The sequence below is a fragment of the Crinia signifera genome, chromosome 1, assembly GCF_055691185.1.
Source record: "Crinia signifera chromosome 1, ASM5569118v1, whole genome shotgun sequence".
NCBI classification, from domain to species: domain Eukaryota; kingdom Metazoa; phylum Chordata; class Amphibia; order Anura; family Myobatrachidae; genus Crinia; species Crinia signifera.
In genome coordinates, this window is record NC_139217.1 from 113705895 (window position 1) to 113722995 (window position 17101).

Consider the following 17101-nt stretch of genomic DNA (forward strand, 5'->3'; position numbering starts at 1 on the left):
TCTCTCACGCAGCAGCTACTGTCCTTCAGGGGGTATATTTTTGACTGGGATGAAAATGAGCTTGAACTGCAGCAGAAAGAATGAAAGAAGCAGATAAAAAATAAACACTTATCCAGAGTATAGAAAATATTCTAAATGCCTGAAACTTTAAAAGCACAGATAATATCATTTTAATATTAATAGGACAAACTTTTAATATGTGTTCCTATATACGTTTCCATGTATTTGCAACAATACAAAGCTAAAGAGTACCACAGTGCATCATAATATACAGCGAGGATAATGATACTGATATTAAGTTAAAGGGGAAGCATATTCATACTTATTTTTATTAGATATGTGTGTTTGGTTCTGACGCAGTTCTTCCCACCAAACTCGGGGCTTGATAATGGGGCTAAACATCATCTTTCAGGGACAACTTTGATTTCTATAAGTTAGCTAAAACAAGATTTGCAGAAAGATGATGTTTAGCTTTGCCTTGAGGTCCAAATTTGAAAGAAAGAACCAAAACGAATCGCACATCTACAATTTCTATACTATACTACCCCAAAAGCCATTTTTATATTTAGAAGCTTTACCAAATATACCCCATGGACTAGACTTGCCATATTTAGCTCTCCTGGCATTTTGGTTGTAGATGTGTCGGTTTTAAAAGCTGTAATAAATTTATCGCATTGTGGTTTGGATGTGTGGAAAATAGTTTTGTCAATTGCAGACACTCTGGCTAAAGCAACTTCTGTTCTAAAACCACCCTAATTGTTATTCAAGAAAAAAAAATTCAACCGTTTGAAAAACTCATCAAATTCAGAAACATTTAATTGCATTTTAAAAACACAAGACAACATTTTTCAATTTTACGGTCACTAATCGAAATCCTCTTCACCGAATCCCTTCCTTTCAGTGCCATTTCTGTTGCTCTATATAATGTATTTTATTCTTATTATCTCTTTTTATTCCCTAGGCTTCCTCAGTTGCTTATTGTAAAAGATGCTGTACTACTGTACATGATGGAATGACATTAGCTTGTAATGAGTGTGTGGAGGCTCCTTATTTACTGTGCTGTACAGAGTGGTTTCTGTCAAGCTGCAGAGCAACTGGAAAAGAGATTCATATATTGCTATGTATGTATTTCATCTTTAATGTTAATATGAACAGGGACAGTTCTGAAATGTTAATTGTGGGTTTCTGAGCCTGGTAAAATCATTTATTTTGTCCTAACTTTGGTTCCTTTGCCATTAACTTTTGCATGCTATCCTCCCACAGAGCCTTAATGAGAAAAGCAAACCTTTTACATTTCCTTTCCATCCTAACAATGTATATTATGTAAAAATCCACATGCACGGAGTCACAATATTTTATAAGATCTTATATGGCACCCTCTCCAAAAATATACATTCAATAAAGAGTGCTTTGCATTAATGCCCATTACTTGATGAATGCCACTGAAACATTGCCACAGAGATGTGGACACTTGTGGCCCAATCCCATCTCACTGGTGTCATTCAGCTTGAAGAGGATATGAAGATGGTTCTGCTGGCTCATAGAAGGCGTGGAGCTGAGAATAGAAAGTGTGGCGAGCGCAGCGAGCCACCGAGCCCGAAGCGTGGCAAGGGGACACGGATACCTTCACAGGTATCCATGTCCCCTTGCGGGCTCCACAGGTGTCCGCGTCCCCACGCGGGGCTCGCCACGCTTCGGGCTCGGTGGCTCGCCACACTTTCTATTCTCAACTCCACGCCGACGTGGATAGTGGGGGTATGAAAAGGTCGTAGGACGCGTACCGCCGCCCCTGGAGGGCTCGCTGCGCTCGCCACGCTTCGGGTTCGCGTTGATAGTGGGGGTGGTACAGCCTCAAAAATGACATTTGGGAGCCATTGAACATGTTTGATACTAATTTCAATGCATTTGGATGCATTTCTGTTAAAAAACGCATGCGATCGCATCGCATTCGATTTTGTAAAAACTGCAAAAATCGCATCCCATCACATTTGGCGTGCGATGGGAGCCGTGAAAGTACACAAGTACCCTACATTTGAATCTGGGTCCACTCCAAAAATGAAGCCTGTGCACTGGATTGAAGGGATGCCGGCAAGCTATATATGAAAATAATTTGTCTGTGATATACTCTGCGAGTAAGGGGGAAGATGGCGACACCCTGTAGTCTCTCCCTCTGTGTTGTTCTCCACTGTCTGCTAGCATATGTCCTGTACCCTGCAGACACCAAACACACTCATTGCTGACTAGGAGAATGAGCGGCTGGTGGAGGCACAGTACTAGCAGTTGTACAACTGAGTGTCCCAGCCTCTGACCGAGTTGACTTACCAGGGATGCCCAGGCAGTGCCAGAAGAGGATGAATTTAAATTGGAAAGGCTGGCCCCCTACTACGTGTGCCTCAGTGTCCAGCCTACAGTGGCCTTCTCCTCCTCACACTGTTCACACTCACACTCCAGGTCTTTGTTTGCCATTTTCTCCACACTGATATGGATGGTGGTGCCACTCTCATCTGTACCTGGTAAATAGATTATACACTAGTTGTCACATAGAGTATACAAACCCCATCTTGTATATACTGGGTGTCACTCTTATCTGTACCTGTTTTATTATACAGCATGTTTCCTCACAAGGGGGCAGGCCCAACCATAAGCCCAGCACCTGCCCTATCGCTGCCCACCTGCTACTCCCCTTTGGGGCGAGAGAAAAAAATTGAAATGGGCAAGAATGGGGTAGAGCAGGAACTTTGCTTATTAGGTACAAAGTAGTCCCACTGCGTACCTAGTTTTACAGAACAGTACAAAAGTTACACTATTGTATCTCTCAACTGTCACAATTTTTTTCAGGACAATCTCATATTTTTGGGAGGCAAAGTAAAATCTTGAGAAAAGAAAGAGCAGTAATGACCTGATGATGACCAACAGTATATAAGAAACTGGGCTAGTCACCACCTGCTATTGAAAAGACATAGATCCCGCAGTGGGCCTTGCTGGTGGACTGAATATGGTATAATACTCAAACCACAGTCTACACTTAAATCAAAGGGAAAGTGGCTGATGTGGAATATTTAAATCCAACAGTCTCCAAGTCATAACTCTTCTGAACATGTGCTATAATCTGGGGCATTACCATTCTTCCAGTACTGTTTGACCAAGTGTTAATAGGGATGTGACGTGACATATCTGCAGCAATGTACCTAATGGCTGCTACTCCTTCATGTCGTGATATTTCATAATGATGAATTATAATCTAACAAATAGGGATTTGCACAACCTAGAAGAAGAACAATCAGAATAAAGCACTGTTGGTTTTCATCAGTGACCTTTTGGGGAAATCTGGGTTTTGTTGCACATTGTGCACATAGGATATGCTGTAGTATAGTGCTCAAACAGGAGTCAGAACATAGAATGATCTCACTTTTGCCAAAGAATAGTCAGGAAATAAGCCAAGGTCAAACCAGAACAACCAAAATAAAGAAAATGGGTCAGACAGAAGGCTGCTCAGAAGTCTTGTGTATCTGTTGGGGCGCCTGTATGTGTTGCTTTAACCAGCGGCAACCAAAAAAAAGGGAGTGACAGTCCCTATATAGAAACATATATATATATATATATACAAAATGAAGGTTGCGCTAAGTTGCTGACAGTATTCTTTACCTTGAAAAAGCTGCTGACAGCAGAGAAATGCATTGGTCCAGGCACACCACCATTTTATTCATCATTGCTCCTCTCCAGACATCATCCACAAGTCACCCCAAGTGCTTCTTATCACAAAAGGGATGCCTACTACCCATTTTGGCCCTCTATCTCCATCCAGGCACGGCTCAACACATTGGAGGAAAGCCACCTCTTTAAAGACCTGCTCAGACATCAAGTGGACCTCATATCGCTTCAGATATTCCAACAGTTGGGAGGTACACCACTCCCACTACAAATTTGGAGGAAGCATTCTAAAGGGATACCACTGGATACATCCAAGCGAACACTTTTGGGCCCAAAAAGCAGAACTGAGCACTCAAAAAAGGTGACGTTACCAATTACACTACCTTTCTGGACGCAGCTTTTCCAATTCCTTTCATAACTATTTTAATAATTTTATTGTGTCTTATGTATTAATAAATATACACTATCTTTTTAAATTTAAAATTTGTTACTGTCATCAATTTAGCGCAACCTTCACTTTATATATTTGTTATTATCAAGGCTGTAGGTTTCAGAGGCAGGTTTTAACAGGTAGAAAACCTGAGCAAACTTGTAATCAGTAAAGTGCAGCTGGAGGAAGCTAGGAGCTGCAGGTCACAGGTTGGTGGCTACAGTCAGCTGAAAGAAATTAGCATTCAGAGGGAAGGAGAGGCAATCAGCAGACAAGATCCAATATGGTGGCGCCCATGTGTCAGCTCACAGGACTAGAACAATTAGAAAGCCTGTCCATCCAGAAAGGTAGCAAGGTAAGTCACATGATGAGTCAACACTCATTTCATATCTGTATATGAAATTAGTGTTGAAAGACAGATTCCTGACCATAACCAATCACTTTCTGTCATTTTACAGACTATATTAGAAAATGGTAAAAATCTCCAAGAGAGGAAGTCCATGTGCAGTCTAGTTAGGCAGCAAAGCAAAATACCCTCAGGATTAGGTTCACTAGGAGATGCCAGAGATTATACTATATGTTTCTGGGAAATGGCCACTGTACAATTATCCTGGTAATTTTCCTACTGTGCATGCGCAAAACATTGCGAAAATGGGCACTGCTGCTGCTGACATAGGACATAGCACCACCACACGGCACCCATTATAGATACACCAGTTCTCATATGACCATGGGTGACTAACAATGATATCATTGAGCAGTGATCAGCATTGTTATCTAACTGCTGTCAGCTGCCATATGCACTGCATGATCAACAGAGATAATTGGCTATGAGAAAATGGAGGAAGAACATTTAATAACACGTAAAGAGGAAGCAATTGGTCATTAGAGCAAACAGACAAATATTGTGCAACCTGCTGACCACTAGCTGTTGTGTATCAATAAACTCCAGAATGCCTATTATGCTAGGACCTGTAACTGCACAACTGCTTGAGCATGCTGAGGATGGTGAGTTATTTGGAAACATGAAATCTGCCTGAATTAAACTGGGGGGCATGAAGATAGCAGGTAAATAATGTATGAGATAATTACCATGGGTCTATGGACTGGATGAGGGCAGCAAGGGTTGGAGTTCTATGCATATGTGGGAAACAGAAGTATTCTCAGTGTTTAACATACGGAGGATTATGTGTGTGTTTGAGAATATGTGGACCATAAGGAATGAAAATATCCAGGAATAAGACTTATGGTGCAGAGCCTAGGTATCGAGAAATTACAAGGAAACAGAAGTTTGGCAATGATGAATTGCTGCAGGAAGAGAGGGTAAAACAGTATCTTGCATGGGACCACCGAGGATCTGGGATGTGATTTGAGTGATGGAAAGAAACCAACAACAAAAAACAATTTTGCCTGTTTTTCAGGAGTCCTTTTCTTACACATGACCACAATGTTTGTGTGCATTTATTTTATCTCATTTACTATTGTGCTTCATGTTGTAAAACATGTGAAAATTTGTTATAAAACTGTAAAAAAAACATAACATTGGAACATGTTCATTTATATTCGTAACTTCTGAGATCAAGCTTCTTGAGAAATTTCCAGTTGCAGCTCGGAGTTATCAAGAGCACCCATCAGGATTCAGCACTGCAAAACAAACACATAGTCCATATGATTCTATGTACAGTATCACACTGCCTTGTAATGTTTGGACAATTTTATTAGCAGATGGTAAAATATTCAGCATCATCCGTCTTGGATATTTAATCTAAAATAGTTATATCTTTAAATGTGAACTAGTACTAGTATAATAGTTATGTCTTTTAATGTGAACTATGATTGATATGGTTAATTAGCTGGTTTTTTAATATTTATTCATGATAAAAGAATGATTACGGATTAAATACCATCAACTGTGACATATATATATATATATATATATATATATATATATATATATATATATATATAGGAGGGTACGGGGTCGGCGGCACTCGCAGTAAATAAACCACACCAGGCGGATATAACCAACGTTTCGAGGTCAAGCGACCTCTTTATCAAGGTGCATCAAAGTGAAAAAAAAAAGTTTTTTTTCACTTTGATGCACCTTGATAAAGAGGTCGCTTGACCTCGAAACGTTGGTTATATCCGCCTGGTGTGGTTTATTTACTGCGAGTGCCGCCGACCCCGTACCCTCCTACATTGCCAGCTGTGCTGCTCATGGACGGGCACCGCCTTATTCATCTCCAGTGAAACTATCATTGTGCTTGGAGTGCCACCATCTCCCGAAATCTATATATATATATATATATATATATATATATATATACCTGTATCCCATCACTTTTGCTTCATATTAACCAAGCTTGCGATTTGGATACTGTGTACTTCGACACATTATTTTATGGTGCCCATACATGAGATGTGTGCTAGGTGCAATTTAAGCCATACAACTTGTGCTATACAATTGGGACTGTACACTCGATGCGATTTAAACTTCATGAGATTTGAACTACACCGGATTTTTGACTAAACTACAATAGTCAATTACAGGGTACATGCCATCTATTTAAAAAATACTTGCATATTATTGGGGTCCCCAATGTCTGCTGGCAATGTTCTGGGGCTCCTGGTAACCCATTCCACATATGGTGGCAATGTCCCCTTATACTACCCTTCTGGTCTTTCAACTCTCTAGGATTATACTGGGAGACCCGGTTCCCACAGATCCGCTGTTGTAGTTGTTTCACCTATCTCCTGCTCCTCTCCCATGATACAAAAAATCCCTACTGTGCCACTTAAATAATGCCGCTAAATCAGTTATACCAGTGAGATGGCGCTCCTCCTCTCCAACAATTAAAGACTGGTTTAAAAAAAAAAAATAGACTACTAGATGGATATCTTATCCTCCGTGGCTCAGTTTAGAGATACGTGGTCCCGTTGGTTAGTCTTCTGGGATTCCAAGACCTATAGTGATGTTATGATGTTCCAATCCTCTTAGGTCCTCCCTCTTCCTGTGACCTGTTACTCCGTTTTTGCCAATATGGGTGAGATAGATACACTGTATTCCTACTTAGAGCAATCCGGAGTACTCCCCCTTTTACCTCCCTCCTCCCCTCAATTCTTTTTTCATCCTTGTTTTCCCCCTCAGAATCTCTTCCCTCTATACTTTCGCTTTACAACTTCTTTTCAAACTATGCTTGTACATTTTGGTATGCGGATATTTCTAACCACATTGCAACACATGACAATGATACCAAAGATTGTTTATATACTTGTACTTAAAACCAATAAACCTAATTTGCACTGAAAAATGCCTGCATATAGTATTTTGCCTTGTGATATGGACTACGCAAGAGTGCGCATCGCACTGCAAGGCAAAATAAACACTGATTCCATGTAAACAGCAGAATCAATGTGTTATCCTGCACATTAACCCCCGATGGTGCCTTTTTCTGGCCGACTTTTCCTTGCAGCTCCTTCTGGATAGCTTTCTCGCATCCTGGCACCTGCATTTTTATATATGTATACAATATTTTTAATATTGCAATGCTAATAGCAGAATATATATTTCATTATAATCACATGAAAAATAAAACCTGAAAATATTCTTTTTTAACCCCTTGAGTGGTGGGTTTTGCTGGGGAGGGTCAAACCTACCAGGGCAAATTTGTCCTGCTCCAGCAAAACCCACCACAGAACGTAGGGAGGACCTCCCCCCCCCCCTCACCTCCGCTCCGGCATACCAGCCGCCAGACACAGTCAGCATTGATCACAGGTGGCAGGCTCGGGGATGTTCGTGGCGACTCGGGTGTCTGAACTGCTGAGCGCTCCCGAGTCCCCCCGAGCTTCCTCGAACATCCCCGAGCCTGCGTCCTTCGTCACTGCTGTGAATGGTGAATGGTGGCTGGGGAAGCAGCAGGGGAGTTCTGGTGTACGATCGCCAGAGTGGAGGGGGTGGGGTGACGGAGGGGTGGGGCTAGAGGTGGTGCACCAGTGGTGCTCCACACACTGGCGCACACCTACTGTATAGTGGTTTTCCGGGCATACCACTTAAGTGGTTAATGCATTTTCTCTATGCAGTAACCCATAGATCCAGAATAAGCGCCAGAATGTATGGCTTTCTGCATGTGTTAAGCCCCAGTGGGTGCATTTAATGCTATTTCTTCCTTATGGCTCCTGAAGAAAAAATTGTATTGAATGTACCTGCTGTGGCTTACATGTTGGTATTCAGCCATTTCATTGAATAGGTCTGGGCTAATTGAATATGCCCCATTAACATAGAAATATTGTCCTGCCATCAGTTACAGTGACAGGCAAAATTTTCCAGGACCAAATTCTTAGATACTAGAACTACTGTATGCTGGGTGTCAGCGGCAGATGTTCTTCAGATTTCAATCTAATTAACACTTTCAAATCAATTTTCTTTTAAATGTTACCTTAGCTAAACATAGAGATCTAAATCAATCTCTTCTATAGTGAATTGATTTTTGTGAACAGAATTATGCTGCAATGGGCCACTGAGCTGCTTTGGAGACATTTGGAGCATTAAATCATAATAATACGGTGGAGCCCATCTCCCAGTGCATATAATATATAGCCGATCAGATTGCCTGTTTGTGATAAAACAAGAGATATACTTCTATGTTCTGTTCGAAAACAAGCCTAAACATTGTATGCATTGGAGACACTGTGTTCTTATTGGCATTTCTCCCTGGTCCAGAGACGGCAGCACAATGCTAATGGAAGGATGCTATACAGGATGCAATTGACTCTGCGCCAGCCTGTGCTTCAGCAATCTTTATAAAATAATTGCCTAGCAACAGGGGTGCACTCTAGATGGAAGGATTGATTTTGTCTTTAATGAATCCCATGGAGAAGGCAGGAGGTTTGCAAATTGGCTGGAAATACGTTGTGGGTGCCAGTCTCTCTAGCTGCTGTTTTTCAGACACATAATAAGGACTTGTCTAATATGACATGTGATTTCTCAAGCAGTGTAACAATGTTGGCCAAGACATTGTCTGTTTGAAAGAATTATTCATTCATAAAAATATAGACAATATGGAGAAGTATTCATTAAAAAAATGAATCATCAATTCCGCCCAAATTGCAAAGTTAATAGAGGAAATCTACATCTAAGTTCAAAGCTTAGTAAGTATTTAAAGAATGGCAAGATACAGGAAATAACACTGAGACAGTTCTATTAATGTAAACCCACCCTTCGCTCCTTACATGCAATCAGTGACTAGATAGTTCAGACTGAGCTGCATGTAAAGATGATGGGGGGAGAGAAGGGGGGGGGGGGGGAGGTGTCATCAAAGATGCGTAGGAGCGCAAACATAAACATTATAAATTCTGTAAATATGTAACATAATTACACCATTATTATGTATACCAGTCAGGGGTTTAACTAGAACTTTGTGTGCCCCATAGCAAAACCACCACCGCCTTTGTCACAGTGACCCTTAGGGGTAGGAGAGAGAGAGGGGAGTGAGCAAAATAGAGGGTGTCAGCGGGAGAGAGAGAGAGAGAGAGAGAGCGCAGTGGCAAATACAAGACTTTCATGGGGGGGTATATATATATATATATATATATATATATATATATATATATATATAAATCAAATCACAGCCGGCACTCAGAGATGATGTAAATGTGAAGTTTTTAAAGCCATTACATTTATCATGTTTACATTGTCTCTGAGTGCTATCTGTCATTGGATTTATATTGGCAGGACCCTAGTCCCATCTAGGAAGGCACCCCGTGAGTGCTGGTTCATTTGATTTTGTTTTTATTTATATATATATATATATATATATATATATATATATATATATATATATATATATATATATCTATATATCTATATATCTAGATATCACAGTGAATCCTTGTAATTATTGCTGGGGTGCTTCATGTAGATGCCAGAACAGCTTGTATGTAAGTCCAAGAACAAGGCACTCACCAGACTTTTCAAATGCAAAAGGTACTGCAAAGAGACGTAAATACCTTAAGGACCTGTTCGTGTCTCCCGCCGCGTCCTGCCCCGGCGTCAAAAGATGACGTCACCATTTGGGAGCCAGGCTAGACACAATCTAACTTTGTTACGGTACCGTATCATTGACCATATCCCACCCCTTAAGCGGGGAGGGGATAGATCATTACAACTTTTACATGCGGTAGTGTAAATGGATCTAACGCTTAGACCAGTGGCGTAACTATATAATTTGCGCCCCCCCGCCGCACTTTTTTCGGCGCCCCCCTCCCCCTCTCCTCCCCTGCCCATACCTGACAGAGTGCCCGGCTGCATCTGCGGTCACTGTCCCGTCCAGTCTCTCCCGGCGCCGGCTCCTGCTGATAATGAAAAGTGACTCTTAGAAAATGGCTGCCAAAACTGTCTGCAATTTGGGGGCAGCCATTTTCTAAGAGTCAGTTTTTATTATCAGCAGGAGCCGGCACCGGGACAGTGACCGCAGATGCGGCCAGGCAGAGTAGACAGCAGCGCAGCAGGTAACTATAGCCCTGCAGCCCCCCCCCCCCCCCCCCCCGGCGCCCATAGTTACTCTGCGCCTCCCCGCCACGGCGGGGGGTGCGGAGGCATACTGTAGTTACGTCACTGGCTTAGACACCCTAGCTCCTAGGGGTCTAAACAAATATTTGGGATTATCATGTTTTTTATGATCTCTTATTGCATGTATATGATGGTAACAAATGTATCTGATTTATTCACACCGCAGATTGGTATTTCATAAGCATGCTGTTATTTCAGATGATGCCATTTTAGCAAAAAAGTTATGGCTAACTACTTTATTGCAGCTTAATTAGCTAATGTACTTTTGTATGCAGTATATTTTAACATGTTCAGGATTGTTACTTTGTTTATGTCGTCAGCTTTCGTATATATCACCATGGTTACTGTATTTGTATTTTTATTGGTTTTCCTCATCACGCGGTACTGGTTCACTTCGCATCTCCTGTGACACTCCCAAATGGTGATGTCATCTTTCGACGCCCGGGCTGGACGCGGCGGGAGACACGAGCAGATCCTTAAGGTATTTACGTCTGTATGGTATGTATGTATTGTTATCTCTTTGCACCTTGATAAAAAGGCCGGACGGCCTTGAAATGTCGGCTTACACAACTGCCTCTGGTGTTGTTTTTTACTAAGTGCCCCTGCCAGGAAATATGCATTGGTAGTGTGTTCGCACCTAAATAAACGGAGGGCACCAGCTTTATTTGATTTACACTGGATTTGTTTTGTACATAGAGCGCTACCTTGAGGAATATATATATATATATATATATATATATATATATATATATATATACACAAAGGCAGCGTCACTCCGGTCTGTGATAGAGGTTTAAATGAACGAGACTGCAACCATGGTCTTTTTCAGCAATGTTTCAACTCCTTTATTCTGAGTTTTTGTCAAGCCACAAGTAACAAGTGCATAACATGCTCATTATATAGCAGACACAGAATGAACTAATTAACAAATCATCTCCCACATCCGGAAAAGAACCGTTGGGGGCAATGTCAATCAAAAAAGCCCGTACAATACAAAACATACACCGTGAGAAGATATAAACAAATATAAACATTACAAAAGTTACAATGCATAGATACAAATATCAAATGTAACACATTACATCTGAAACAAAGTTAAAAATCACGGTATTCAACAGTGATATAAGTGTAGACCTCGGACATTCCATTTACCCCCAATGATGTGCCCCCACAACTACAACGGCTACAGAAGAAATCCTCTTTTGATCCTGTAAGTTACAACCCGTCTATTAAGACTTTTGTGCGTATGTTGGACTCTTATGTTACAGATGATGAGGTCTGTGTTGGTCCTAGTTACTGGAATATCTCTGCTGAGGAGAATACAGCATTAAAAACCTTAGCCTCATATACTGACATAGTTATTCGGCAGGCGGACAAGGGCGGCTCTATAGTCATCCAGGATCTGGATGCATATAGGGCTGAGATTGTCCGTCAGTTGAGCTGTACCAACACTTATAAGAAACTGGTCGGTGACCCTACCTATGTTTTTAAGAAAGAACTTGATGGTCTATTGGGAAATGCTTTAAGTGAGGGATGGATTAGTATGTCGATATGGAAGGCACTTATCACTGACCACCCTATTGCACCCTTACTTTATACCATACCTAAGGTGCATAAAAGCCTTATTAATCCCCCGGGTCGACCTATCATTTCGGCCCGTGGGTCGTTAATGCAGCCTGTGTCGGTATATCTTGACGCGTTTTTGCAGCCTTGTGTACAGGCGCGTCCGACATACTTGAAAGACACAGGTTCTCTGCTTAAAGCTATCAAAAAATTGCAAGACATACCCCCTGATTGCCTTCTTTTCTCCGTTGATGTGGTTAACCTTTATACATGCATTCCTCACGCCATGGGGCTCCAGGCGGTGAGATTATTATTGACAAACAATGCTCTCTATAAAGGTCCCCCACTAGATCTGTTCCTACTGTTACTTGAGTTGGTGCTTTGTAAAAATTATTTCTTTCACGATGGAAGTTATTTCCTCCAATGTGAGGGGTGTGCGATGGGGTCGGCCGTGGCCCCATCGTACGCTAATTCTTTAATGTTTATGATCGAACAAGATGTTTTTTTCAGTTCAAGTGCTATATCCGATAATATCGTAGCATTTTTCCGCTATATAGATGATTTGTTTATCATCTGGAGGGGGTCTGCATTGGAGTTCAGCTCACTCATCAATTCCCATAATGAGCTAGAGAACCCGGTGAAATTCACCTTTAACATCGATAGTGATCAAGTTAATTTCCTAGATGTAACCATCAAAAAAGTTGGCAGACATCTTGAAACTACGCTGTTTTGTAAAGACACCGATAGAAATAATCTATTGATGGCCACCAGTGCACACCCTGAGCCTCTTAAAAAAGCCCTTCCCCGCTCTCAATTTCTTCGAGCATTGCGTGTATCTACGGATAGAAGTGAGGGTATCAGACAACTTGATCTAATGTATGATACATTTTTAACTAGAGGGTATGATAAAGCTACACTTGATACTGTTAAAGATAAAATCTTGAAAATACCTGCCCATCAAATCCATCTCAGCACTTCCTCGGGTAACAAATCTAACAGGCATGTTTGGGTGAACAAATTTAATCATTTGTCTTCCCTGGCTGCAAAGAAAGCCAAGGAACTGTGGCCCGTAATCGCTACAGATAATGATTTAAATGTCTTTAAGAAAACATCGCTAATGCCTTGTTATCAACGGGGTCGGAACATCAAAGATCTAGTTGTGAAAAATGACATCTCTAAATTAAAGGCCCCAGTACAAGCTACTTTTTTGGGTAGACAGCGTTTGGGATGTTACAAATGCCCCAATTGCACCACTTGCAGCTTTTTACAGACAGGGCCTTTTTTCAATCACCCTTTTTCAGGTAAAAAATTTAAAATACAGCATTTTTTGACTTGTTCAACTAAATTCGTTGTTTATACTATAACCTGTCCCTGTTCCCTTATTTACGTAGGTAAAACTGACTGCACTTTTAAAGAGCGCATGAACCAACACCGCAGCGCGATCAGAGCAGCGATCCAGTCGGGGTCCAGCGAACAGCCTGTTGCTAGGCATTTTGCTCTAGCTAAGCACAGCCTCTCTCAAATGAGATATTGTATCATCGATCATGTCCCCCCTTTGGTCCGGGGTGGTTATAGATCAAGAATTCTACTGAGACTGGAATCCCCCTGGATCACTAATCTTGATGCGCTGGCTCCCAAGGGTCTCAACGAGACTCTGGGCTTACAATGCTATTTATAATGAATTATTCTCGTTGTATTGTACTTTGGGCTGTGCACCTCGTTCAGTGATGTCACTTATCTGTGATAAGATCATTAATAATATAAAATATAAAATCCAATAAACTTTGGTGTGCTACGGCGTTTAATTAGTTAAATACCATTTGCCTTTCAGGTCTACACTTATATCACTGTTGAATACCGTGATTTTTAACTTTGTTTCAGATGTAATGTGTTACATTTGATATTTGTATCTATGCATTGTAACTTTTGTAATGTTTATATTTGTTTATATCTTCTCACGGTGTATGTTTTGTATTGTACGGGCTTTTTTGATTGACATTGCCCCCAACGGTTCTTTTCCGGATGTGGGAGGTGATTTGTTAATTAGTTCATTCTGTGTCTGCTATATAATGAGCATGTTATGCACTTGTTACTTGTGGCTTGACAAAAACTCTGAATAAAGGAGTTGAAACGTTGCTGAAAAAGACCATGGTTGCAGTCTCGTTCATTTAAACCTCTATCACAGACCGGAGTGACGCTGCCTTTGTGTATATGTGAGAACTCGCTCCTCGTGTTCACTGCAGAAGGCACCCGGCAAGTATCCTATTTGTATTGGACCCTTTGAGTGCCGACCTTCCAGAACACTATATATATATATATATATATATATATATATATATATATATATATATATATATAGCACTTTGCGGTCCCCGGCACTCCAAATGCCCCCTGGTGCCTTTCCGTGAAGACAAGCCTACTTGAAATATTGGAAACTGAGCAGGCGGCATTCAGAGATGTTGTAAGCAGGTAAAATTAGTGTAGCTTTATTTCAACGTTTCTGAGCCCGTAGAGAGATCCTGACAAAGGAGCTACGGGCTCCAAAACTTTGAAATAAAGCTACACTGATTTCACCCGCGCTTACAACGTCTCCGAGTGCCGTCTTCTCAGTTTCATATATATATATATATATATATATATATATATATATATATATATATATATATATACATATATGTCGGATGGTTTGTTGGTGGTATAGGAGCGCTGACACTTGCAGAGCTAAGCCCGAATATCTGGGCTCTTGTGCCGATGTTAGTTAACTCTCAGGCACTAGAAGTTGATTTTATTTTGCACTTGTCCTTCAAGTAATTATTTGGACCGTCGCTCCCCTTCTGTTAGGTGCTTATCCCAAGCACCAAGAAACTAGAAGAAATGGAGAGATAGAAGGGGGCGCCCAATAGTGCAATAAAGTTTTTTTTATTTTTAAAAAACAAAGTAAAAAATACACTCATTAAAAAGGACTCGTACCGAGTTTGACCTCAGCAGTGGACTGATTACCACTAGATATATATACAATCCTCACTGGCAGTACTGCAATCTCAAAGGCAATAGTCACCGCTTCAGATGGCTTCCACGGGACCTCCTGGTTCTCCGGACAGCCGGCGTCTCTCAGAGTTCCAGGGTAGATGTTGCACCGCTCGTGTCTGCTCTCTGCCAGGAGTATCAGGATGGAGACGTCACGATGGCCACGCCCCTACGCGTTTCGTCATGGACTTCGTCAGTGGGGTCTATATATATATATATATATATATATAATGCGATCAGCCGGCACTTGCTCTCAATAATTGCTGTTGGTGCCATGGAAGGAAAAACGGTATGTATACAGGCGAAATCCGGCACTCGTTCTCAAGAATAATTTCACAGCATCACAATTGCAGTTTGCAACGTTTCGAGCCTTTTATTGGCCCGTCGTCAGGATACTGTACTGCCTGACGACGGGCCAATAAAAGGCTCGAAACGTTGCAAACTGCAATTGTGATGCTGTGAAATTATTCTTGAGAACGAGTGCCGGATTTCGCCTGTATATATATATACAGTATATATATATATATATATATATATATATATATATATATATATATATATATATATACCCAGTGGTGTGGCACTCGTAGCTAATTGTAAATAATATATATATATATATATATATATATATATATATATAGTTAAATATATATATATATATATATATAGTTATAGAAACAAGGGGGGGTACCCCAATCTGCGCCTTGATATCCTGGAGCAGCAACCCTGTTGGATCCCCTGTTAGACGGGACCCGAAATTTAGAGATGAACAAAGAGAGAGTACAGTGTGCGCTTATGATATACTAATATGCATATCATATAAAAGATATTTATTTATAGCAGGTTTTACCTTTATAATATTTTGTATACAAAAGATAAAAACAAACAAATACAATTCAGTTTGTATCCTGTATGTGGTTCATTCACAGCATGTGATCAAAACATTGGGCCAGATTCATATGTTTTGATCACATACTGTGAATGAACCACATACAGGATACGAACTGAATTGTATTTGTTTGTTTTTATCTTTTGTATACAAAATATTATAAAGGTAAAACCTGCTATAAATAAATATCTTTTAGATGATATGCATATTAGTATGTCATAAGCGCACTCTGTACTCTCTCTTTGTTCATATATATAGTTAGGTACTTGTTTCCTAGCACGGCCCCCGTCGTGGTACATCGCATGCCTTAAGTTAAGGTACTTAAGGCATGCGATGGACCCGATTTTCTGTGTTTAACTGGCTCTATTGGCGGTAAAACTGAAAATCGCGTTGATCGTGTCCATCGCGGCCCCTAATAAGGGGCCGCGATGCGACTGACGCGATCAACGTGATTTCCCCATAGGGAACAATGTTAAAGTGAAAATCAGGTTGATCGCGTCCGTCGCGGGTCAATATAATGGCCCGCGATGCAATCAACCCGATTTCACATAGGTGACAATGTTAAATGGGCCAATATGGCCCATTTAACATTGAATATGTTAAAAAAGCATGGTTAATGCGCCCCCCCCCCCCCATTTTAAACGCCACCCCGCTATTGACGCCAACCCGAAGCGTGGCGAGCGCAGCGAGCCCGCGTGGGTGGCGGTACGCATCCTCCGACCTTTTCATACCCCTACTATCCACGTCGGCGTGGAGTTGAGAATAAAAAGTGTGGCGAGTGCAGCGAGCCACCAAGCCCGAAAGAGACGCGGATAACTGTGAAGCCCACGATGGGCCGCGATACCTGTGAAGGTCCCCTCGCGGGGCTCGCCAGGCTTTGGCCTCGGTGGCTCGCTGCGCTCACCACGTGGATAGTAGGGGTAGGAAAAGGTCGGAGGACGCGTACCGCCGCCCCTCGCGGGCTCGCTGAGCT

The 17101-nt window shown here is 41.3% G+C and overlaps 1 protein-coding gene across 6 annotated transcripts in view; it reads right to left on the minus strand.

The window, feature by feature from the left end:
- Positions 1-804: 804 nt before the first annotated feature.
- The window catches only part of TMEM154 (transmembrane protein 154), a 57375-nt gene continuing 41078 nt past the window's right edge, over positions 805-17101 (minus strand). For 5 of the 6 annotated variants that reach the window (XM_083171818.1, XM_083171800.1, XM_083171809.1 and 2 more), the window contains one exon: positions 805-5725. In XM_083171818.1, the coding sequence (XP_083027944.1) occupies positions 5713-5725 (13 nt within the window). In that variant the 3' untranslated portion in view covers positions 805-5712. Of the gene's footprint in view, positions 5726-14990; positions 15443-17101 lie in introns of those variants that run through there. The other variant, XM_083171784.1, reaches the window with a different exon arrangement.